A 24177-nucleotide genomic window follows, 5' to 3' on the forward strand; every position below is an offset into this window, starting at 1 on the left:
GCTGGCTCTGGAGAATGGGTGTGAAGCCTCTGCTTTCGGGGACTGCAGCGACCAGAGCCCTGCACCCGGGCAATGCCGGGCACACGCCTCTCCCGCCCAGGTGGGCCTCAGCCACCCAGGGAGGCCCTGAGCTCCTGGCGGCTCCATTTGTGGGAGAACAAAGGCACCCGCTCCGCACAAAGCGTGACAGGAGCGTGAAGAAAGAGGCTGCGGCTGCAGCAATTTACCCTAACGCGCTAATTCATTCCAGCACAATTAACACGCTGATAACACAGCAGACAGTCATCAACCAGCGAACGGCTCCAGGCCCACAGCGGGATGCGACGCTGCGACTCCTGCCCCAGCCCTGCCCCACATCTGCCTCAGAGCCACTGCTGGAGCCCCCCGACACCCCCGGGCCACCTGTGCACCTGGGTCCCCACTCCACCTGGGAGGAAGCTTTCTCCACTGGCTGGGGTGAGACGCAGCTGCTTCCCGGGGTGCCCTGGGCTAGGAAGGACCCTGCTCGACCCCTGTGGGGCCCTGTATGGTCAGACACCCCAACTACGGAGCCAGGCCAACCCATGGCCAGGCAGGCGGTGTCCTTGTTGTGTGACTACAGGCAAGTCACTCCACCTTCCTGTGGTCGGAAAGCAGAACGGCTCTGGCCCCGCAGGACGAAACTCGGTTTCACCTGTGTGGAGCCGCGGTCAGCGCCTGTCACGTAGTAAGTGCGCAGGAAACACCACCCGTCACCGGCATCAGCTGCTACCACCCAGCACCCAGCAGGGCACTGCTATTATTAAGCGCCGCCTGTATGGGAGCCCTGTGCGCAGCCTTCTACAAATGTCTTCCCTGAAGCCCCCTGCCCACCTCGCAGCCCAGGGGTGGAGGGCCAGCAGGAGGGAGGGGCCCGCAAGAGGCAGGCCCTGACGCCAGGCACGATGGGCGGGTGCCTGGGAGCCTTCCGACACCCCAGAGGTGAGGCCGAGTCATGCCCGCTTCGCGGAATAGTCAACGGAGGCCCGGCCACGTGGACTGACCTGCCTGTGGCCCTTGGCAGGAGCCCGACTCCCCACACACACCACCCACGTGGACGCTGCTGAGGCCACGGCCCTCCTCTGCTGCAGGTGTGGCCCCATGCCTCCCCCCCGTCCGCTGATGACCTGGGGTGAGGGTGACGCTGGCCCCATTGCCTGGCGCGAGGAGAGGCCTGGGCCCAAGGCCGAGCACCTGTCTGGGGCGTCCACGGGTGGTGACGGTGGTCACCAGCACTGGGTCCGGCCCCCGCTGCCCGAAGCCCCTCAGTTATCACGGCGAGCAGACGCCCCGCCAGCCGATCCGTCTCCTGCTCATTAAGCCGGACGCCGAAATGGAAATGAAAACATAATAGCTATTTGATTGGGGGTGAGATATTTTGCATATTGGCTTGGCGCTGATAGCGGAATTTCATCAACTCCCTTTTCTCATGCTTTAAAACTGAATTACGGAGACGGGCTCTGTGCAGCGGGATGACCCAACTCCCTTCCAAGGCCCAGGCTGCTGATGATTGATGGCCCTCCCGGCTGTGATGTGGAGGCAGCTGGGGGGCCTTTGGACGAGGCGTCCTTTGGATGACTGCCCCAAAGAAAGCCGGAGCTGGCACCTGAGGAAGGCAGAATCGCCCGAGGTGGCCCTGGGGTGCACCTGCCAGGTGGCGTGCAGCGCGGGGTGGCTCAGAGCACTGGACAGGGAATCTGGAGGCCCCGGCCGAACCCCCGCCGGCCCCTGCAGGCTGTGCCCGCCCCCCAGCCACCGGAAACATTAGGAGGAACAACCAGAGCAAAGCCCCACGAGCCTCCACCTGGACTCCGCGCTTGACCTCGGGCGTGGGGCTTTCCTGCGGCCCCGCTATGTGGCTGCCATTACACAGCCATTTATGCCACAGAGGAGGAAGGAGAGGTGGCACCTGCCAGGCCCCCTTCTGTGTCAGGGCCGGAGCATGAACGCAGGCCCGATGGCCTGGGGGTGGGGTGGACGCTGGTGGGCATGCGGCCCTGCTCGTCCCCCGACATCCCCACCTGCACAGCCTGGGGTGCGGTGGACCTGAGCGCCCACGGCCTCCTTCTCAACTGCCGTTCACTCCTGCGCTCTTCATTCACTCATGAAACCTCCCCCGAGTCCATCTCCCTGCACAAGGTCCTGGGGACCCTGCAGCAGCCAACACGTACCCCCCAGGAAAGAAACGTGAAAAATCCAAGTGTGGTCATTGCCACCAAGGAGAGGTGGAGTGACAGTCAGGGAAGGCTTCCTGGAGGAGGTGACGAGTGAGTGGAGATCTGGGATGGGACAGGAGGCTGCCTGTGGGCGGGGCTGGGGAAGAGCACTCCAGGCAGAAGGAAGAGCGGGACTCTGAGGCCTGTGGCCTTGTGCAGGCCACGCCTCCCCGAGCCCAGCTTCCTCACGGAAAGCTGTGGGTTATAGCAGCCTCGTGTCATGGGCTGGGCTCAGGGCTCAGCAATGTGGTGCCCGTGGGTGCCGAGCACAGACCTGGGGTTATTATTACAACTGTTGTTATTGTTTCAACTCTCCAGGGAGGTGCCACACCTGCCCCTCTGGCGGTGCGATGGGGGGCGGGGCATGGACAGGGGCGTGGGGACCAAGGGGCACGGCTGGAGGGAGGGGAATGAGGGTCTGGGGCCTGAGGAGGGCAGTGTGGGTGGAAGAGAAAGACCTCCCCCTAGGCTGGAGGATGGCCCGGCCTCCTGTCCCGCTGGCCCTGGTCAGCCGGTGGGCGGGAGGGGGCATGGCGCTGCCAGGGAGAGACCCTGGCCTCTGGGCGGCACACAGCAGCCAGATAAGGGCCCGATAACAGAGAGAAAATAGCAACAGATTCAGACTTTCCCACCGCCGGGCAGTGGGGCAGCTCGGGCCACGGCAGGGACAGGAGGCGGTGGGGACAGCCCCGTTCTCCCCGAGGGCGGCTGCGCTGTGTCCCAGGGGCTTGGGCCCCTCCAGCCAGGACGGGCTCTGGTCCAGCTGGGGCTGGGGGACGAGGAGACAGAGGCCCCGAGCACAGAGGCGGCCCCAGCCCCTCGGGACCATGTGACTTGCTCTCTGCCCCCAGTTCTAACGAGGAGCTGGGCTGATTTCCAGGCTGAGCTGGACGGAGAGAAGCGGGCGAGAAGGGGAGCCCCCAGCAGGGACGGGGCGGCAGGCGGAGCCCAGCGAACGGGGCTCTGGTGAAGGGCAGGGTTGCCAGGAAAGGGGCAAAGGGGGGAGGCGGGCAGACAGGGGCAGGTCCTCGGCCCCAGGGAAGGTCATCAGGGCCTAGAAAGGGTCCCATTTAACCAGAACTTCTTAAAACTTTTGCCAGCACTTAGAAGGAAGGTGGGTCCCGGCCCATGGTCCCTGAGAAGCTCGCACAGCACAGGGGTGCAGGCATCGCGGGGGGAGGCTGACGATCTGGGAGGCCGCCTGGGCGCCTGTGGGTCCTCTCGTGCCCACCTTCCCGCTAGGGTACCAAGGCCCAGCACGGATGCTGGACACCCTCGGAGGGTCCACCTCATGTCCACCCCCCAAACGTGGCTAGAAGCTGCCCACTGCTCTCCGGGCCGCTCTGGCAGGAGGTCCAGGCCCATTAGCACAGGGCTGTCCTGGCTCCCAGCTCCTCCCCGCTCCCTCCACCCTCACTCCCTGGATGGCAGCCAAACTGCTTCCGCTGTCCACGCCCCTCCAGGCCTGGGTCCTTAGCCCACGCTGTCCCTCTGCCAGGACAGCTCCCCTGCCTGGTTGAGGCCTCCTCCTACCTCTGAAATCTCTCCCACACTCGGGTCATCCCTGGAGCCTTACGTTGGTTCGCATTGTCCCCTGGGGTGTTGCTCTGATGCTTTGCTGCCCTCCCCCAGTGCCCAGCGGAGGACGGAGGGAGACCCCGCCCCGCAGCCCACGCCATGGGAGGTGCTGCCGGCGTTGCCCCTAGCGGGCTGCACCCACGGCAGCAGGGACGAGATGTGGGCCCCCCCCCGCGGAGCATAGAGGGGCCTCTCTTCCTCGGCAAGCTCAGGCTGGGAGGGGCCCACAGGCCTCCACTGTGACCCGCCAGCGGCCCTCATCAACCCAGGATCAGTTCCTGCTGACAGCCAGGGCGACCACAAAGAGGATGTTGGCGAGATAATGGCTTATTCGAGTGGGCAGGCTGCCCCGCGGAGGGGAGGGCGAGGGTCTGAACCTCCGTGTGCGCCGGGGGCCTGGGTCCAGATGCCCTCCCACGCTGGTCCTCCCCCGCCCCATACCCGGTGGCAGGCGTGGCCCTGGGACAGAGGAGACGGGAGGGCGCTGGGGGGCAGCCTGGCTCCCCGCCAAGGGTGGGCTGGGTGGTGCGCGGGCGCACCCTGCAGCAGGGGGCTCACTCCTCCTTCCAGAGGAGCAGACCTGAGCCCGGACCCTCGGCCTCTCAGGCTTGGCCCCCGCCTTGGGTGGGCAGGTCCCCAGCACGGCTGGGGCTGAGTGACCGTGGATTCACCCGCCTTTGCTGCCAGGCTGTGAGCTGGACCTGATGCGCGCAGCCTCCTGGCCCCATGTGCACCCAGGCCACGCCCGGGAGGTGCTGGTGGCACGCTGTCCTGAGAAAGCCAGGCCGAGGAGAGTGGCCAGCCGCTGGCACAACACACTCTGGGCCATGGGAGGGCAAGGGGAGCCCTCGGCGTCGAGGAAGAGCTTGGGTGCTCAGAGCGGAGGCCAGCGGAGGCCCCATGCGCTCCGGGAACAGGGACCCCGTACTCTAAGGAACACGAGTGCTGCAACCTACTTCAGCTTTGAACGCATTAAAATATCGCAGGGAGATATCAGTGGCATACAATAAAATCCATCCTTTAAGTGTCATTCACCTTTTGGAGGCATGTTCACTGAAAGATGAGCAGGACAGTCCTAGGTAACCCAGACAAAACCCAGGGCCCCCTGTAGCCCAGGCTCAACAAAGAGACACTTCAGCAGCCCAAATCCCCACCCACTTCTCTCCAAAGCTTTGCAGGGGTCAGTCAGGATCTGAGACTGCCTTTCCCAGTCACTTCTCCACACCCCCGGCTGACGCAGCGCCGGGCACCCCCGCTTGGCTGTGCACTGTCCTGGCTTCCCTGTCCCTCCCCCAGACCCCTACTGTTCGCACCTGTGCTCTCACCTCCTCACAGGAGGTCTGGCAACGGGGCTGCAAGGGTGTGGAGTGCACCTCGGTTCTCCGTCTCTGAAGCCCTGACCGTGGGCCGCGGCCACCCCGACCCACGCCGGTGCCCGCCCTCCCCTGGCTCTGGTGAGGCCGTCCTGGCCTGAACTGTCCCGGCTCAGAACCGCCCGCCTCCTCGCTGCACACTTACTCCATCACTGCCTTCTCCGTCTCTGTACCTGGAGACTGGGGCATCCCCAGCTCTGGTGCACAGTAGGTGCGCCGGGAACTCTGGTGACTGCGGGACAGGTGGGGGAGGGGAACAGGTGGGCTCAGAGCCGGGCATGGCTGGGGGCCACCCGGGTCCACAGTGGTGGTGGTGGGGCCAGAGGGGAGCCTGGGGGCTGAGCCTGCTTGTTGGGGGGTGGTGTGAGCAGGGACTCAGCCCCCTGCCCCCACTGGCGGAAGATAAGCTGGCTGGCCCTGCCTGGGGCTCTGAGGCCTGGGTGAGTGTGGGGCTCCACAGGATGCAGGGAGATGGGGCGCTGACACCGGGGGTCTACACCACATACCAGCCCCAGCCACCACCACTTCCCCCTGCGGCCAGCCTGCAGCTGACGGGCGAACCTGGGGGGCTTAGGTGCCCCGGCCCCAGGGCCACGCCCGGACCCCCGGCACGCATCACCCCTCGAGGCCGCCCAGGGCAGGAGGGACCACGGGCAGCGCTGGGCCTGTCCCAGGCAGGAGTAATGCCACCATCACCGTGACCATGACAACGGTAGCAGAGCAAGCGCTCGGGCGGCCTCTGCAGCAGGCCGGGCTCTAGACTCACCACAAGGGGCTTCTGATCCTTGTAACGACCCTTAGTGTCACCCCATCGTCCAGGTGGGGAAACCGAGGCACAGAGCGGTAAAGAAGCTTGCCCAAGGCCTTACAGCTACGGGAGCGACGGGCTGCCACCTGCTCTCTCCTCCCGAGCCCTGCCTTCTCGCCGAGGCCGCCCCCCAAACCCACCGTCCCTGTTTGTAGAGACGGGGGCCTGCTTGGGGGGCACTTGGACCCAGGTCTGTGTGGCTCCCAGGCCTCCTCTCCCCTCCCTCAGCCTCAGTGTCCCTTCCTGGCTCCCTCCCCTGTGGGCAGCCCCCCTCCCTGGTCTGTGTGACTGCTGTCTGCCCCCTTGGACTGTTCCCTGAGGCAACGGGGGGTGTCCGTCTGCTCCCCTGGCTGTGGTAGGGGGTCAGCAGGGGTGTGAAGCAGCTGGCCCCCAGGGCCCCTCCCTCCAGGAGCTACTGCTCCCTCTGGCTCAGACCCCGAGACAAGTAAACACAGCCCTCGACAGCTTACGAAGCTCTGCCAGGCCCCGCACCAGCACCAGCCTGTGGGGCAACCGGCTCCACAGTGCAAAGAGGGAAACGGGCCAGGAGCAGCCGCCCTCAGAGAGCAGGACCTTGGGCCACACGGCTCTTCAGGACCAAGCGGAACCGAGACTGCGCTGTGCCCGGGGAACCTGCCCAGGCCTCGGTTTACCCATATGGGAAATGGGCATCAACCTACCGACCTCACAGAGCCGCTGTCAGTGTGGACAGGGAAGGGCTTTGCAGGAGATAAAGATGCCCCCGGATGGGGTCCTTCGCAGGAGCACCGTGATTCCCTCCACCAGGCCTTCCATGTGCTGGGTCAACCGTGAGCAAACAGGTCCAGATGGGGGTAAACAGTCTGGGTGGGGGGTGAACACACACCTTGGGTATCATGAAGGGCCAGGATGGGTACAGGAAAAAGAATGGTGGGTGGGTGTGGGAGTGGTCACTGAGGGCTCCTCGGAGGAGGCGGTATTTAAGCTGGGGCTGTGAATGGGGAACTCCAGACAGAGGGAAGTGCCAGTGCAAAGTCCCGGAATCGGGAAGGAGTTTGGTGGGTTTGGGTGCTGCGGCTGAGGAAAGAGCACCGAGGCTGAGAGAGGCAGAGAAGCCGGAGCAGCAGGGTGGCCGGCCGGGGTTTATTCTCGGCACCGTGGGAAACTAAGCGGAAGAATGTGGGTGCTGGATTGCAGGAAGGACTCCAGCGTGCAGCTGCTGAGGCCCGGCCACCGCCTCCAGGCAGTCCCCAGTTCTCTGCCACCTCCTTGGTCTGGCTCCACATCCTCCCCTGCCCAGAGCCTGTCCCGTCTCTCGGGCTAGGGCCAGCGGGCTGGTCCCCCACCTCGGTCCCTGGGGGCAGGGGCCCAGGCGGGCAAGGCGGAGAGAAAGGGGAGCAGAGGAGGCGGGAAGAAAGAGCGGGGCCTGAGAAAGCCCAGAAAGCCCAGCCCGGCTGATAGGGGAGAGATTGGTTTCAGCCGGAGCCGCAGGGCTGCCAAGTCAACATCCTATCGGCGGCCTGCACTTACTCAACATTCATCACTGCTGAACTCGGAGACTTTATCAAGGCTAGAGGTTGGCGCCATCTCCGGGCCCGGCCACTCCCGGCCTCCGATGGGCCCGATAGCCGCTGATAGATTACACGAGATTGTTTCACTCTGGAGAACCGATTACGAACGCTCCTGGGGGAGGGGTGCAGACCACGTGGCCTGGGTGGGGCGGGGAGGGCCCCGAGGCCACTTGTGGGCCAAGGTGGTTGTCAAGAACGCACTTGGAGCATGTGACAGAGACCCCACGTGTGACTGGTGGGGAGGGGGCGGGGCGACGCCACAGCGCGGGGTGGGAGCGGCGGCCAAGGCCACGGCACGTGGCAGGGTGGCCGAGGCCATGGCATAGAGCTGTGAGTATGAAGGAGGCCCGCGGAGGAGGAGACGGGAGTCGTGCCCGAGAACAGGGGCCGCAGGCTCTGGAGTGGTTCTCTCCGGATGGGCCGATAAGGACTGACAGGTGGGAGTGGGGCCGCAGCTCATGGAGCCATCCCGCGTGGCCTGCCGTCAGATGGAGAGGCAGACGGCTTCCTGGTAGGGGATGAGGCTCCGGTGTGACAGGGCCCTGCCATCTGATAGGCGGGGCGGGAGACCCCGAGGGGCATGGGCCAGGCGCCGAGCCCTCCTCAGCTCTCACCCCTGGGGCTGCAGCCCCTTGGGGCCCATGGCCAGGTACCAGGAGGGCAGGCCTGCCCGGGCTCATCTGCAGACCCAGCCCTCGGGCACGACTGCCCCAGGTCCCACACTAGGGCCCCCGTGAGAGGGTCCTCTTGTCACGGGGACTCCCGCGCCCACTTGGGCTCTGGGTTTCATTCACACCATGGTGCCACGGCCCTGGGGGGTGGCTAGCTCCTCTTCCTCCAGGCAGGCCCTCCCGATGCTCTGCAGATCAGCAGCGGGATGTACACCGGGCCTGGGAGACTCTAGTGTCCAGACTTGGGGCCACACTACCCCAGGTGTCTCTCCAGTGCCCCGGGGATGGCGTGCAGCAAGAAAGGAAGAAGCAGGGTCCTTTGGGCGGGCCTGTATCCCTGCAGGGTGCGCCTGGGTCATAGGCAGCCAATCTACTCTGCTCCCACTGAGGTCCCGAGGTGCTTCCTGGGCCCACGGGGAGGTGGTGGCTGCGCAGGGCTGGACCCCAGACCTCCTGGCCCAGTGCATCCCTCGTCTCCACGGGGCCCAGAGCCACAGTGTCCAGGAAGCTGGGGGCGGCGGTGCACCTGGGCTTAAATCCCACCGGCGGGCCCCTCACCTCCCTGAGCCCGTTTCCTCCACTGAAACATTGGGAGTTAAAACAACAGCTTCAAATTCATGGATGAAAGTGGAAGGAAGGTCGCCCAGGGCTGGAGGGGGAGGGAGCCAGCGTTCCACGGGGACAGAGCTTCTGTCGGGAAGACGGAAAATTTCGGGAAATGGGTAGCGTTGATGGCCGCACAGCCTCCTGAACGCACTCGCGGCCACTGAGGTTCACACTGGAAATGGCTAAACGGTGAGTTCTGTGTTATCTGTATTTCACCACACACACACACACACACACACACACACACACACACACACACACACACACACACACACGAGTCTGCCGCCCAGTGCCGTGGAGCACACAGCAGGTGCTCCCTGAGTTCCTGTTCCCTTCCTTAGGGATTCAGAGACACACAGCCCTCCCCACAACGCTGCCCCAGGCCACTGCTGAGTGCAGAGATAGGCCAGGGCTTGCCGGGGTCTGGTCCTGCGTCCACGGATTGGGGCTGGAGATGCTGGGGAGCATGGCCATGACGGAGGTCAGATGAGCTGACCGGTCCCAGGCAAACCTCTGCAGCGGGTCATGGCCCAGCTCTGCTGCTCTCCCACGGAGTGGGCCAAGGCTTCCCTGGCCTGGCTCCAGCCCCTGCAGCCCGGCGCCTCCGCCCCCCCCCCCGCCCCCATCCAGGAATACCCAGGGAGCCCAGACCGAGCACCAGGCCTGTCCCAGCTGCTGTCCTCTCTCCCCAACCGTCACGCCTCTTTCCCGGTTAGGGCTCTTGCCTCTGCTGTTCCCTCTGCCAGGAACGCTCTTCCCCCGACACGTCATCTGCCTCTGCCTAGTCTCTCGTCCACCCCGTTCCCAGGCAGCCAGCCCCGGAGCAGCAAGGCCGAGGCTCTGCGCACGACCCCCGTGGCCGCGACCCCTCGCAGGGGCTATTCTCCTCCCAGTTCCCTCTGCTCCTTGGTTCTGCTCTGCTCCCCTGGGACAGGGCCCAGGGTGGGAGCAGATTTAGAGCCCGGTCGAGGGAGTATTTATGGGGCACCTGCTGTATGCCCTGCGCTGTGCTGGGGAAGGCAGAGCTGCTGCCCTGCCGTGGTCACCCAGCGGCAGTCTGGTTCTGGTCTGACGGCCCCCTCCCCGTTTCCTTCCCCTTGATCTCAGCCCGAACTCCTTCCCTCCTCGCCCCTCTGCTACTTTCCACTTATGCATTTTTGAAAAACGCCCACGCCTGTGGCTGCGTTTCAGGTCGCAGAGCCCTGTGGGTGCCGTGGGAGCTGGGGGGGCCTCTGGCTGGACTCTGGGCCCCATCTTGCCAACAAGACATCCCAGAGGTGCAAAGTGCCTTTGAACATCGTGAGAATCCCCCCAAGTTTCTTGAACGCTTCCTATGGACATGGCCTCTTGTCAATAGATTTCTGAAATGGGAGCTGTGGAGAACCCCGTTTCCAGAACACACCACAGCCACAGACAGAGGAGGACGCCCCCGAGAACCTCCTGTGTGAGCCCTCACTGTGTGAACGGGGACACAGGCCCAGGGAGCACACAGAAACCCTGGAGGCAGACAGGCCAGATCCTCCCGTCGTACAGACCGCGACGCAGGTTTGCGAGGCAGCTTTGGCAAACGGGCTTTGGCAAACGCGACTCCCTAGGATGGTGCGGAGGCCCCGCCCCCAGCCTGGTGCTACACGGGGCGGCAGAGGGAGGGTCCAGGTGAAAATCCCAGCGGGGGAGGGCAGAGGGGGAGGGGACAGCACGCACAGGGGCTGCAGGTGCCCCAGACACGTGGAGTGGGAGAGGGAGCTGGCCGCACTGACCTCGGGAGTGCCCAAGTCCTGGCCCCCCAACTAAGGCTGTGGGGGTCTGGGCTCTGCAGGTCAGCAGGAGGTCACCCAAAGGCCCGCCTGTCCATCCCCCTGCGCCCAGTTTTCCATCACTGGGGCAAGGTCCTGCCCAGGACAGTGTCTCCCCACACTAAGGGCCCGCCTGCAGGAGGCCCGCCCCCCCGCACAGTGCTTAGCCAATCCCTAGGCCTCACTCCTGCTCATTTGCATGCCCGTTTCCATTGGCTGAGGACACACAGGTTAGGCCCTGGGTTCCCTGGCTGTGGGGGTGGGGCGTGGGGGGCTCGATTCTGGGGAGACCATGCTGGGTGGGATGGGGGGTGGCACTGGGCTCTGAGGGCCCTGGGCTGGCTCTCGGGGAGACTGGCTCTGCTGGGCCATTCCGGGGAGCCTGAGGGCTAAGGGGCTCTGGTGGGAGGACCAGGTTCTGGGGGGTGGCTTCTAGGGGTGCCAGGCTCAGGTTGACCCGTCTTAGCCCCAGGTCTGCTGCTCGGGGAGAACTCTGGTTAGAGCGCAGGTACTTCCTTAAATCCTCCCCTCCCCGCCACTATGAATGACTCAGAGCAGGAAAGATACTGACCCAAGGTCACACAGCCAGGACGCAGCAGCACAGCTGGGACCTCGCCTCCAGTCCTGGCTCCCCACCCCAAGCCTGGGTCCTTCCCTCCCGGGAGGGCCTGTAGGGCCACTTCTTATTCTTCGCTGCCTCGTCTCAGGGAGGGCTATTTTTCCCCTTTCTTTGCGAAGTGATGGAGACATTGATGATGATTTTACGAGAACCCGGTCCCCCTGCTTTCACCTTAGATCTAGTGGCACCATTTTCGCGGCTCTGAGTTGCAAGGCGGTGGGCTCGCGGGTGTGTGAGTGTGTGAGTGTGTGTGAGCGCGTGTGCACAGGCTTTGTTCCTGGCATTTTGGTGGGTGAGATAAGAGGAAACAACAGAACCGCTCGGAGAGGCAGGCAGATAGATAACAGCGATAGGGCTGCTCCACCACCAAGCCTATCTGCTCTTTATCGCAGTTCCCTTTTCTTTCTTTCAGGTTCGGGGGGAGGGCGGAACACACCCCCCAGCCCACCCCCACACCCGGGACCCGAGCCGAGGGGCCTGCCTCTCAGACTCCCTCCCTCTGTGTCTAACACACCCAGTGTCCAGGCCCGGAGCTCCTGGCTGGAAAGGGCAGGGGTCCCCAGGGTCGGTGTCACCCCTGAGATGGGTGACGGCGCAGCGGCGGCAGGGGAGCATCTGCGCCCGAGAGAGAACCCAGATCCCTCTCACCAGCCCTGCAAAAGGGCCCTGAGGAGGGCTGACTCCCGTTTTAGGACGAGGGCAGGGAGGCCCAGAGAGGTGACACCGCAAGGCTGTGCGGGGCCCGGGATTTGAACCTGGGCCTCCCTGGCCTTGAAGGTGGTGGTCTGCAGAGCGGGTACTGAGCTCCTTCCTTGAGAAGTCCTGTGCGCCCCGGGAGGGCACGGCTGGGCGGGGACAGGGAGGCCCCAGGGGAGATGACCAGAGGGGCCACTGACTCCCAGGCCACTGACTCCCAGCCTGGCGCCTGTGGGGCAGGTCTTAGTGTCTTCAGCCCCGTTTCACAGATGTGGAAACGGAGGCTCAGAACAGGGAAGTGCCTGTGAGCCACAGCAATGGGGGCGGACCCCCTAGCCTCCCTCTGCACTCTCTCTGGCTCTGGTGAAAGCAGAGGGTCCAAGGGGAGGGCTCCCAGAGCCACAGGACCGATGTTCCAGAACCACCCAGGTCACTGTGTGAGAGAGAGCACAGGGGCCTGGGCCTCTGCAACCTGGAGCCACGTGCCACCAACAGCCCAGGAAGAATGCTGGTGGGATTCGAGGAGGAGGTGCAGCAGGCACCCCCACAGGTGCCCTGAGAGAACCCCGCATCCCCAAAGCATGTGTCCCAGGACGCTCTCCCTGCTTCTCTCCTGCCTCAAAGGCCGAGGAGGCCGGAAGTGCAGTCACACCCACCGCACAGGTGAGGAAGCTGTAAGTCACTTGCCCAGGCGCCCTCCCCAGGCGGCAGGATTCAGACCCAGTCACCCCACCCTATGCTGGTCCCCCTCCGCCATATACGCACCCACTTTACTGGAAATAGCTGACTTCCTTTAGAATACTGAAACAAAATAAAACCCCAAAGACAGAAAGAAACCGACTTTATCACCAAAGGGGCCCATTTTCTGAGGACAGATGAAATGACCTCCAGACGCAAGCAGGAGCAGCCGCCCCATCATCCATCGCTCTTGGACAGGGCTGTGTGGCCCTGAGAAGTCACTCACCCTCTCTGTGCCTGGGCATTTCCCCCCAAAACAGAGAGGGCAGTCCTCTTAGGGCAGGGGGAAGTTCATGGCCGCCAACATCCCCAGAGCCTGCAGCCAAGAGGGAGACCCAGACCTTGACCAGGCCTCTAAGTCAGGTCTCTACGGCTTCCTCCCATGCTGTGTGACCTTGGGTGGGTTACTCAACCTCTCTGAGCCTTGAGTCCTCCGAGGAGAAATGAGGTCAGAGGTGCCCCTCCCAGGATGCCGGGAGGACTCTAAGGATAACACAGGTCATGCCCAGGCCTGGCATATAGCAAGCGCTCAGGGAAGGGAGCTATCAGCTAACAAAGGCTCCATTCGGATTTTAAGCGTGGAGTCCCAGAGCCACCCAGAAATGTGACTGACTGTCCAGTCAGGCCTCCTGTCTCTGGGACCACAGAGAATCTCGCTTCTCAAGAGTTGCTTAAAAAATAAATGCAGAAAGCAAGGAAAATGGCCGGCTGCCCTGCGCCTGCCGGGAGCCCCAGGCAGCTCCTCTGCCGGGCTTTCTGCGTTGAGGGGGCGAGGATGCCTAGTTTCCCCTCTGTAGCGTCCCCTCACCCGTGGCTGCCGCACCTGTCCCTCAGCGGGGAGGATTAGTCCCACGGTGGCCCTAATCGCACTCGTCGCACCATCAGCACCGGATCTCATCAGCTGAAGGAGGCAGCTTTACCCAGACAGACGTGGAGATGGTACCTCAGTCCCATCAGGGCGCCAGCCATCACACGTGGCGGCCGGGCGGGCCTCCGAAGGCAGGGTGGCTGGGGACCGGGCAGGGAGAGAGAGCTGGGAGCCCCTCCCTTTCTCCAACTAACTGGCAGGTGGGGCTCCGCCGGGCTCCTTGACATTTACCGGGGCACCCACTGTGTATAACCAGGCACCGCTCGTTCTAGGGGTCAAGGAGGGAGAGGAGAGACCCAAGCCTGGGCCCATCTGACACATGAGGACACCGAGGCCCAGAGATACGTCCCAGGAGACGGAGGCGAGGCAGCTGGGTCCACACACCCAGCTCCGGTGAGCTGGGGAGGTTTAAATCTCCCACGAGGGCTCAACCCTTGGCCCCCGTTCCCTCCAACACGGTCCCCGCCGCTGCTGCTGCCTTTCCCAGAGGAGGCCTCTACCTTCCCTCCCCAGCCCGGGCCGCGGACACTGCCTTTGTGCAGAGGCCTGGGAGGTGCAGGCTGGACGTGCCAAGGTTGATGGCCGGCCCAGGGGGACAGGACAGGCCGGGAGAGACGGCCCCCACCCTGCCCACCCTCCTCCCTACCTTCTTTTTCAAAAACATAATTTATCTGTGTATTATCAAGAAATCCAGACACTTTAATCAGTGAGCTATGAAGTCAGAATTTCCATTCTTATCTGCGGGAGGAGTGGAAATGGAGGAGATAGCGCGAGGGATCGCTGGTGGGGAATGTTAATGGGTGGAGAGGCTGGGCCATTGGCCACGGAGACGCCGTATCTCCCCCATTATCAAGGCCGTATCTCGCCAACCATCTCGGCGCGGTAATGGGGCCAGTTCAACTTTCCGAGTTATCACGGGAGCTGAAACCTGCGCCTGCCAGAGGCCTGGACCGGGGAGACAGTTCGGGCGGACCAGGCCCCGGCGGGCAAAGCCAGGATGGAGAGGAGGACCTGACCGGGGCCCATGAGGGCCTGGGTGCCCACTGACCATCAAGGCCACGGCAGTGAGAGTGTGTGTGTGGCGGGGGGCGGTCCCTCTGCTCTCTGGGAAAATGTCTGGTTTGGGCGGAGCTGGGTGTGTGCATATTGTGCAGGAGGGGAAACTGAGGCAGGAGGCCACCTCAGAGCCCCAGTGGGGCTGGGGTGGTCCCAGGCCCTCCCGAGCCGTGCCAGGCCCATGAAGTGGAAAGGGTGGGTGGTGTGGGGGCATGGTGGGGGGACCGGGGTGTGGGCAGCCTGCCCTCCTGCCCTGTGGCCCGCAGGGTCCCCTATCACCTCTGCTGGAAGCCTCTTCCAGGCCCCAAGCCCCAGGAGCAGGGTGGGGACATCCTGGTGGGCTCTGCGCCCGCAGGTCCCGACCTGAGGCTCGGGGTACGCTCAGTGTGGCCCTAAAACACTGGGGCTTCCTGCCTGCCCTCAGGGCCCCGGCATGGGATGCCCCAGGGGATGGGGCACCCAGGGCCCATAAACAGAACACATCTGCCCATTCAGAGGAAAGGGCGTCCAAATCCACTCATTCCCTGGGAGCACTTACGCTGAGGTGCGGAGCGAGAGTCTCACCCGAGGACACCCCCCACCTGCTGCCTAGAGGGCCCATGTGACCAGGAACTGCCCCAGGAGGCCTGGCCTTCGTGTGCCGGTTCAGCTGTGGCTCTGGTCTCTCTCCTGAAGCTGGAAGGCTGGGCAGCGGCCACTTTGGCCCAAGAGGGGTAGGGACTTGCCCAAGGTCACACAGCCACCAAGGAGACCACAGCTGGACGCTGCCTGGAACCGCAGGAAAGCCTCAGTTTCCTGGATGTAAACAAGGCTGGCACCAAGCCCCGCAGGGAGAGCTCTGGCCCTGGACGCCACAGCCGTCGCCATCCTCTCCTCACTCCCAGGGTGGGGAGCTCGAGCCGCGGTCCTGAGTCTGACCTTTAAACCCTCTAAGCCTCAGTTTCCCCTCCATGCACCGGGCTAACTGCTGAGCCCCCCTCACAGGCTGTGAGGGGAGGACGTGAGCTCACGGCTGTAAGTGCTGGGCACCCAGCAGGGGCTTAGTAAATGCTCAGCTAACGCCTGGTCTAACGACCAGTGACCACGAGCTGGGGTTAGTCTCGGGATGAGCTTGGGGCCCCAGTAAACTCGGGTCGGATGGGGGAAGCCTCAGCTCTGTCTCTCGTTGCAAGGGGCCGAGGGCCCGATGCCAGAGCAGCCCGAAAGGCAGCGAGGGGCTTCCCCAGGCCCACCAAGCCCTCCCTGGGAGCTGAGAGTCCAGCAGTGCAGCATGGGCCCGCTGTTCCAGTGGAGGGCTCTCTAGCAGCTCTCCCCCGCTGCCCACCGCAGGAAGGAGCCGAGACCCCTGGCCCTGTGGCCCCCTGGCCTCCCGCTCCCCGGGTCTGACTTGCAGGGTGGAGAAAAGGGAAATGAAGGCAGGAGGCTGTGGCAGGTGCAAGTGGCCAGGGCAGATCGGGAAAGCTGGAGGGCTTGAAGTGAGACACCAAGAGGAACTGACAGGAAGCAGTGCAAGGGAGATGGGGGAGGGGAGAGGTGTCCCCCTTCCTCTTCATTTTAACTTTGACAAACGACAGACGACGCAGAGGCTCTGGCCCAGGCCGGACCTCTGCTGTAAGGTCTCAGCAGCCTCGCTGCCTGCGAGCTCAGCATCACAGCTGTACTTTGTAGGGGAACCAACTGACCTGCACCCAGCCCGGTGTCCCCAAGGCATCCCCGTCCTGCAGAGGTGGAGACTGCGGCTCAGGGAGGCCAGGTGAGCCTCCCGGCAGAGCCCAAGAGCCCCGCCGCAGGGAAGCTCCGGCAGCCACCCAAGTGCAGAGCCCCCTCCTCCCAGGAAGCAGCCCGCCCGCCACTTCTGGGGGTGTCTAGCAGCTGGCACAGGGTTGCACAGACCACCCCATCAACCCCATCTCCACATCGTTCGAGTGCTGTGTGACCCTGGTGCAACCACCCACCCTCTCTGATCCTCTTTTTGGGGTGCAAAATGGTTTGAGAACCCCAACCTCAGTGGGTGTATGGAGAATCACAGGAGGGGATGCCAGCGAAGTGCTTACAGGGGGTAGGCTCTGAGGCTGACTGGCTGGGTCTCTGTCCCTACTCCGCTCCAGCCCTGGGGTGGGGCCCGTGGGAACCAGGAGCACTGGGGCCAGGGCCAAGCTCGCCCCACGCCGGGGCTCGCGGAAGCTGCACACCAGGGCCCCATCACCTCTTTTACGGGAGGGGAAAACACGGCTGTGGAGCCGTGTTTTCCCCTCCCGTAAAAGAGGTGATGGGGCCCTGGTGTAGCCGGCAGGCCCAGGGGAGGCAGATCGAGGGACAGGAGGTAGAGGGGAGGGGCCTGCCTATCTGTGCCCCAGCTCTGGCCCAAGGTCAGCCACCACATTCCTGCCCCAGCGGGCACTGCCTTCTCCCAAACAGGAGACTTGGGGGGAGGGAGGAGGGAGGGGAGGCGGGGAGGAGCTGGGCCCAGGAGGCCCTGGGAGGACACAGGATGACTCAGGAGGTCAGGACAGGTGACTGGGGGGCCGAGTGGGCACTGCCCAGAGAAACCTCGGCCCTCCTCTGGGGTCCACAGACCCAGCTCCTGGATCACAAGTTCCTGAGCATGTTACTGTCTCCCAGGGCCTCAGTTTTCTTGCCTGTAAAATGGGTCAGTCAATAACGATGATAATCGTAACAGCAGGTAAGACCCTTGGGCAGGAAAGGGACTGATGGGGCCTGGGCCCGCCCCGCCTAAGGTGCAGTCAGGGCACCCAGCCCACGACTCCCTCCCTCTTCAGAAACTAACACATGAAGGGGAGAAGGGTGGGAGGCAGGCCTCTGTGTGAAGCGTCCAGCCCTCGGGGCTTCTGGCAAAACGTCAGTAGTGCAACCAGCAGCTCCCAGGGCTGCCACGTCCGCCAAGGACCTGCCTGCGGGACCGCACTTTACAGTTTGTATCTGGGAATCTCACGGACCCCACATGCAGGCCCCAGGAGGAAGATGCTCTTATTAAGCTTCTGCCCCAAAAGCAGGAACCGAGGCAGCAGAGAGGCCACCTGCCCACAGGGTCACAGCAAGGCCAGGACTCGAGGCCACGTGGCAGCCCCCCGCTGCAGTGGCCTCCCGCTCCGGAGACAAGGGCTGGCCTGCAGCCCGGAGCCCTCGGAGGACGGTGCGGGCCCCGATCTCTGAGCTCCCACTCCCCGCTGTGGGGCACCGGGTGGGGATGGAACCCCCGGGCCCGGAGGCAAAGGTCCCTGTCCTCAGCCCGCCCAGTGGTCCCAGGGACAGCTGGGGTGGGTGGGAGCAACACGCCACCCATCAGCCAACAGCCCAGCCCCTATCTCACCTGGGATCCCAGGTGTGCTCTGCTCATCACCTTCTGTGTCCCAGCCCCGCGTGGGCACCGGACACAGCCTCTGGGGTAGATGCCGTGTCACGTGTCACCCCTGTTCTACAGACGAGAAAATAGGAGACGCTCCCTGAGGCCACTCAGCTGGGGCTGTGGTGCTGGAGCTGAAAGTTGGGGGGCGGGCCGGGGGGAAGAAGGGCGGGGCGGCCTCTCAGACCCAGACTGCCCTCATCGCCTCCTTGCCTGGAGGCAGGACTCTAGTCCCGGCCTCCCAATGTCTTCAAAACCTCATTTGCAAAATGGGGCACTGGACTGGGATGTGCCCATTGAACCAGGGGGCAAACTGAGGCAGAGAGGGGCCGCCCACACTGATGCTACCCGCGGACCCTCGGCAAGCCGCCGTTCCTTTCCAGGCCTCCAGCTCCTCCTCTGTGAAATGGGCACAGGGACACAGGAGGCCCTGGGGTCCTCTCAGTGGGCTGCCCGACCCCACAGCCCCTCAACTCTGGGCTGGCTTGGTCCAAACCCATCCAGAGCTCAGGCGGGGAGGTGAGGGGTGGGTGGGGGACAGAGGAACCTCGCTGACAACTCCCCAGTGCAGCCCCTCCTCTCTGACGAGGAAACCGCAGCCTGGAGAGGGCAAGCAACGTGTGCAGTGTGCACAGCCCGGGCACCTGCCTGGCAAGTTGTAGCTGGAACGGCTGGAGGCGAAGGCCAGCCACGAAGAGGAGAGACGGGAGGGGGGCAGGTGCGGGCCCCACTTCCTAGGCAGGGTCCTTGCATGTGTTTCACTCTCTGGGGACAGCTTGGGAAAAGGGATTTGTCCATCACAGATAAGCTGGAAACCACAGATCTAACTTGACCGATGGACCACAAAGATACTGCGGGCGAGGACGATGGGGATGCTGGCAGCTGTCTGAGAAGACGTGTATTTCCCGTCTGTGCTCACAGCTGTGCTCAGGGACCACCAGTGTCGGCATCCCCATTCTGCAGATGGGGAAACCGAGGCGAAGGCACTGAGGCTGGAAGGGGCTGAAAGAAGCCAGAGAGAAATCCTCCAAGTCTCGGCTTGAACCCAGGCTCCGGTGAGGGGGCAGCCTGACGGGAGCCTGCCCTCCCCTCCTCACAGGGACACGTGCACTGCGGCCTGAAGGCGGCTGAGCCCTTGCCCACGGGTCCGCCCGCCTCCTGCTGCCAAAGCGGAGGACACGGAGGCAAAGGGGCACGCTCTGCAGGTGTTGCTGCCCCCTCTCCTGCCACCCTCTCGGTCCAGGCCACTCCTGCCTGGGTAGGGAACAGCAGGTGAGGTTCAGAGAGTGAACGTGTGATGGCGGCCTCAGTCTCCCCGTCTGTGAAACGGGGACAGGGGCCATGGGGCAGCGCCAGGAGGATCCAAGGGTATGGGGGCCGGTGGCAGGAGCCCAGCCAGGCACCCGGGCCCGGGGCTACGGGGCCGGCGACAGCGGCCGGGACGCAACAGCTGCCTCCAGGAGAGGGCCTGTCGATGGTAGATAGTCCGCCCGGGAGTGTTATTCCCGAGCCCGGCAAGCCCCAGGAACGTCTGGTTGGCATAGAAACAGGAGATAAGGGGTACAATTAATGGCATCGTGTTCCCTCCTCCTTTCTTCCCCAACTGACCCATTTAAATCCCTGGCGGTGCTGGTGCCATGCTGGGCTCCCAGTGACCTCTGGGGAGGGGCTGGCTAGGTGGGCGGGATGAGACTGGGGCTCAGGGCACTGGCAGGGCTGGATGAAGCCTCCTGGGACCCCATCCCCCTACCCTGCGCAGAAACATCTCCGGAAGGAGGTCACAGGAGACTTGGCAAGGGCAGGGCTGGGGAAAGACCCCTGGGCACCTCTGCTCCCAGAGGCCCATTTCACAGGTGTGGAGACTGAGGCCGGGGAAGCCCAGAGGCAGACAAAGGCAAGAGACTGTGGGAAAGCAGCGTGATGTCCACAGCGGGGCCAGACTGCCTGCCTTCCAACTCTGGCTGTCATTTTCTTGGGTGAGAAACTTAACTTCTCTGTGCTTCAGTTTCCCCAAGATGTAAACGGTAAGAACAGGACCTGCCTTAAGATAACACGTGGCCTGGCACAGAGTAAGCCCCGTGAGTATTAGCTACTATAGATATCATTATTACTATCTAACGAGCAAATGAGCCGTCTGTCTTCCCTCAGGCCCAGGAATGCAGGAAAACCAGCGTGAAGGCCCAGCCCCAGGGCCTGAGAGCTCGGCCCTGGCTGCCGCCCACCAGAACTCTGCTCAAGGCCAGGTTCAGGGAATGGGGGCTGGGAGCCAGTCTCTGCGTCTCTAAGGCCCGGGTCCCTGGCTCACTGTAGCTTGGCCCCCATGCCCCCAGGGCTCTGAGGAGGGCGCGGAGGCCAGCTGAGGGCAGCCATGGTGCCCGTCCACCCCCGGTTGGCAGGCAAGGTCACACCTGATTTCCAGAGACGGGAAACTGAGGCTGCAGAAGGCACAGCCACCTGCTCGTGGGGCTCGAGTTACGGGCAGCCAGGCTGCCAAAGCCCCGTGTTTCCTTGCTTCTCTGCCGTCACAGTGGGGTGGTGGGTGCTGCAAGGTGACCCCTGGGAACCAGGCAGCTTCCCAGGAACCTCCCACACCTGGCAGGGGGAGGTGCAGCGCTCTGTGCAGATAATCCTCTCAAGTTCATAAGAACTGAGAGACCACCTCACCCCCCTTCCGGCCCAACCCAGTCTCCCTCCGGAACCGGCCCTCACCAGAGGCACGGCCAGCCTCCAGGTGGGCGTCTGCCTGCTGCGGAGAGCGGGCAGGTGGCTTAAAGCTCGGAGTGAATGAGTCATCCTGTGGCCACCAATAATTTGCTTAACCAAGCTCCGAGAACGTGTGAAAAACACCTCCGTCTGCAATGGAGCAGCTGTTCGGGCTGGGACTTCTTCCGGGAGCCCCTTGCCTGGCTGGCCTCGACTTCCACTTGGCATCTGGAGCCATGGTCCCCAGGGGCCCTCCCACTGCAAAAGGGCTCTGTGGTCCCCTCAGCATCCCCAGTGTGACCGGGGGGCTTGCTCCTGTCCCCACTGTCCAGAGTTGGAAACTGAGGCTAGCCCACTGTCCCTGGAGGCACCCCCAACAGCTGGCCTCTTCCTGACCTCCTCTGGAGGTCTCCCCTTGCAGGCAGTGCCCCACCTGCCCCCATCCACCCCCACCTCCCCGGTTTCCGTACTGCTCTCTGCCAGCCCCTGGTCAGCTCACCCCTCCCCTGGCTCCCCAGGGCAGTGGCTTCGACCCAGTACTCGCATTCAGCAAGTGCTCAGTGAAGACCTCCTGAGTGAATGAAGGCAGGTCTGAGCAGACCTTCCCTTCTGATTTGGGGGACCTGCTCAAAGAGATGCCAGCACGCTGTGTTCCCCCCAACCTCGGCTCGGCAGCAGAAGCCACTTCGATTCTTTTTTCAAGAAAACTCCACACAGGTTACACTTACCACTTGACAGGAAGAACACCAACTTGATTCAAGGGGGAAAACACCCTCTCTCCTTCTGGAGGTGACACCCCTGACTCTGCTATCTCACACCATCTAATAGGAATCAGGGCTGGGTGTCCTCCCTCCCCTCCTCCCCGCTCCTGGCCGGTGCAAAGTCAGTTTTCTTTCATTTTGACGGACTGTACCACCCGCAGGGGGAGGATCAACTTCCTGGCAATGAAGTGTGTTTGGGATGAAAACTCGCCCAAACGGACCCAGGCACGCACGCCCCTCCACCCCTCCCCGGCAGGTCGGAGGCCCCCCACTCGCCCCAGCCGCGACGCCCCCGCGCTGTTGTTGCCTCGAACCCGGCGGGGCCTGGTGGCCATAGATAAGGGCTCTTATCGCTTTGGGAGATCGCCATCCGGCCGACCGGCCCGGCGCTTATCTGAGCTCACATCGACCCGGGCGGGAGGAAACCTCGGCGGGCCAGGGCGCCGGGGGTCCCGAGCTGCGCTCCGCCCCGCGCTCCCCGCCAGCGCGGCCCGGCCTATCGTCGCAGCCATCTGGCCGGCCAAGGCCGCGCTCCCGCCTCGCCCTCCCCCGCTCCCACGTTTGAAGTTAATAAATGGGCGCGCCTATCGCCGCCGCCATCGGTTGTGCGCCTTATCAGCGCGGCACATCTATCTCTGCGCGGAACAAAAGGCGCACAGAGGCGCGGGCAGCTGCGCCCCGGCTTTGGTGGGGGCCCCGGGGGGGGCGGCGGCCCAAGCGCTCGGGCCCCTCCCCTCCACACCCGCGGCCTGGTCGCAGGTGAGGCCAGAGCGGCGGGCACACAGCCGCCAGGGCCCTACGCACAGCCGCAGGCAGAGGGCGGGCGGCAGAGGGCGGGCGTGCGGGCGCCGCCGCTTGGTGACAATCAGCGCTCGCATCTTAACGCGCCAAGATCTGCCAGGGGGAGGAGGCGCCCGGGGCCGCGGGCTGAAGGGAGGGTGCCCCGGCCCCGCCTCCCAGGGGCGGCCCTCTCCCCAGCCCGCTCACCGGGCGCGCTGAAGGTGGACAGCGGGGGCTCGCCCTCGCGCCCGCTTTGGTCCCTGTCCCCAACACGCACCGCTCGGTCGACCCAGCTGAGCCCGGGCGCTCGCTCCGCTCTGGGCCTTATCGGCTCTGGCGATCGGCTCCCAACCTGCGATCTCCCTGCCCGCGCTATCTGCATTTCTCATCACGCTGAAACACATACACACGCACACACGAGAACAGACCGAACAGAGGCGCACAGGGGAGGAGGGGAAAAAGAAACCAGAGAACCAGCGCAGATCGGGACCTGTGGGTGGTTTTAATACTTGAGTTGACTTGATAGAAAGCGACTTTCGGAAAACAGGTCCCGCTTGCACACTGAGGAGTCGGGTTACGGGAACCCGGATTCATGCTTGCCTTCCCCCTCTCTGGGACCTCGGGAGTAGACACTCCCCCAGGAGCATGCACACAGGGTTCTGGTGGCAATGGTCATGTGGACAGAAGAGGCAGTGCGGGGGAACATGGGGCTGGGCAGTGGTCTGGCCCCCTCTTCGCCTCCTGGGCAGCCCCAGCGACCTGCTGGTCTGGCCGGGGAGATGTGGCCCCGCACTCTGGCCCTGGCAGCAGAGGCGCGAAGTTATTACTGGCGTGGGGTGGGGAGCCGTGCTTCCTGTGCACTGCCCTCTCTCTCCCTGCTCAGGCAGCCGAGGGGCCCCAAGAGTACGGGGCGCTCTTATCTCCGGGGGGCATCATCAGTGTGGACACAGCAGCTGCCTGCCCCCCCTCCCCCACCGGGGGAGTGGCCCGCGGGCCAGACGGGTGAGACACTTGGACGCGTGCGGAGGCGACCCTGGCCCAGGACTGAGTCCCAGGAGACCCCTCCCCGACCCCTCGGCTAGAGGGTGTGTGTGACCGCAAGCCACCCAGCGCACAGCGCCCCTGCAGTCCTGGCTGGGACACAGGGAGGGGAGGACCTCCAGGAGGCTGTCCCCGGGCAGGGAAGGCTCGAGTTCGAGACCCAGAGACAGGGCTGGAGCCCAGCGCGTGGGCTGAGGTAGCTACACCTCCACCCTCCAAGCCAGGCGGCTCTGCAAGCCAGCGGGAGTGGGGGTGGGCGCCGGCGGGTCTCCGCCTCTTGGCCGTGCACTTCCACGCGCCCCGGGTGCCCCCTCTCCCTCCCAGGTCTCTCTCTTTCTCCCTCTAGATACAAAGCCTGGGAGAGTCAACCGCGCGAGATAAGATCACAATTTCAGCCCGTCCCGACAGAGCGATCTTATCAGGATGGGACTTGCAGAATGGAATATTTTAAACTTTATCTGAGCCCAGATCGGGCCGCCTTATCGCCGCACCATCTCGGGGGATGCGGGGGAGGGGCAGGCCGCGAGGTGGCCGCGCCCCCAGCAACCCCGTTCCGGCCCTCTGGGCGGACACCCCCACCAGGCGGGACCCCCGGTGCCGGTGCCGAGACGCGGGGGACCGGCCCGCCAGCGGAGATTAGATTACGGCGCGCTTGGCACACAGCGTGGGGGGCGCGGCGCGGGGTGAAGGTCGCGGGCGCCGCGGGCAGAGCGGGACGGACCGGGGGCGGACCGGCGGGGGTCGGGGCCGGCGGGCAAAGTTTGACTCACGCTTGATCTGCCGGGGGTTGCTCTGTTTCCTCCTGGACATGTCTCCGGCGCCGCGCGCCCTCGTGGCGGCCGCCTCTAGCCCCTGGCGGGCGGCGGCGGGCGGCGGGGGCGCGGCGGGGCCGCGGGGCGGCTCATGCCCCCGGCCCCTGGGCTCCGCGGCCGCCC

General features: G+C 64.3%; 1 protein-coding gene across 1 annotated transcript in view; it reads right to left on the bottom strand.

Moving 5' to 3' along the window:
- Positions 1–24171, bottom strand: part of ZFPM1 (zinc finger protein, FOG family member 1) — a 73830-nt gene extending 49659 nt beyond the window's left edge. Inside the window, 1 exon segment of the mRNA XM_027119007.1 lies at positions 24013–24171. Coding sequence (XP_026974808.1) covers positions 24013–24052 — 40 coding nt within the window. The 5' untranslated portion in view covers positions 24053–24171.
- Between the last annotated feature and the right edge of the window lie 6 nt (positions 24172–24177).

Source organism: Aethalodelphis obliquidens, unplaced genomic scaffold (genome assembly GCF_003676395.1).
Source record: "Aethalodelphis obliquidens isolate GAN/ISIS:26980383/991018 unplaced genomic scaffold, ASM367639v1 scaffold20, whole genome shotgun sequence".
NCBI lineage: Eukaryota > Metazoa > Chordata > Mammalia > Artiodactyla > Delphinidae > Aethalodelphis > Aethalodelphis obliquidens.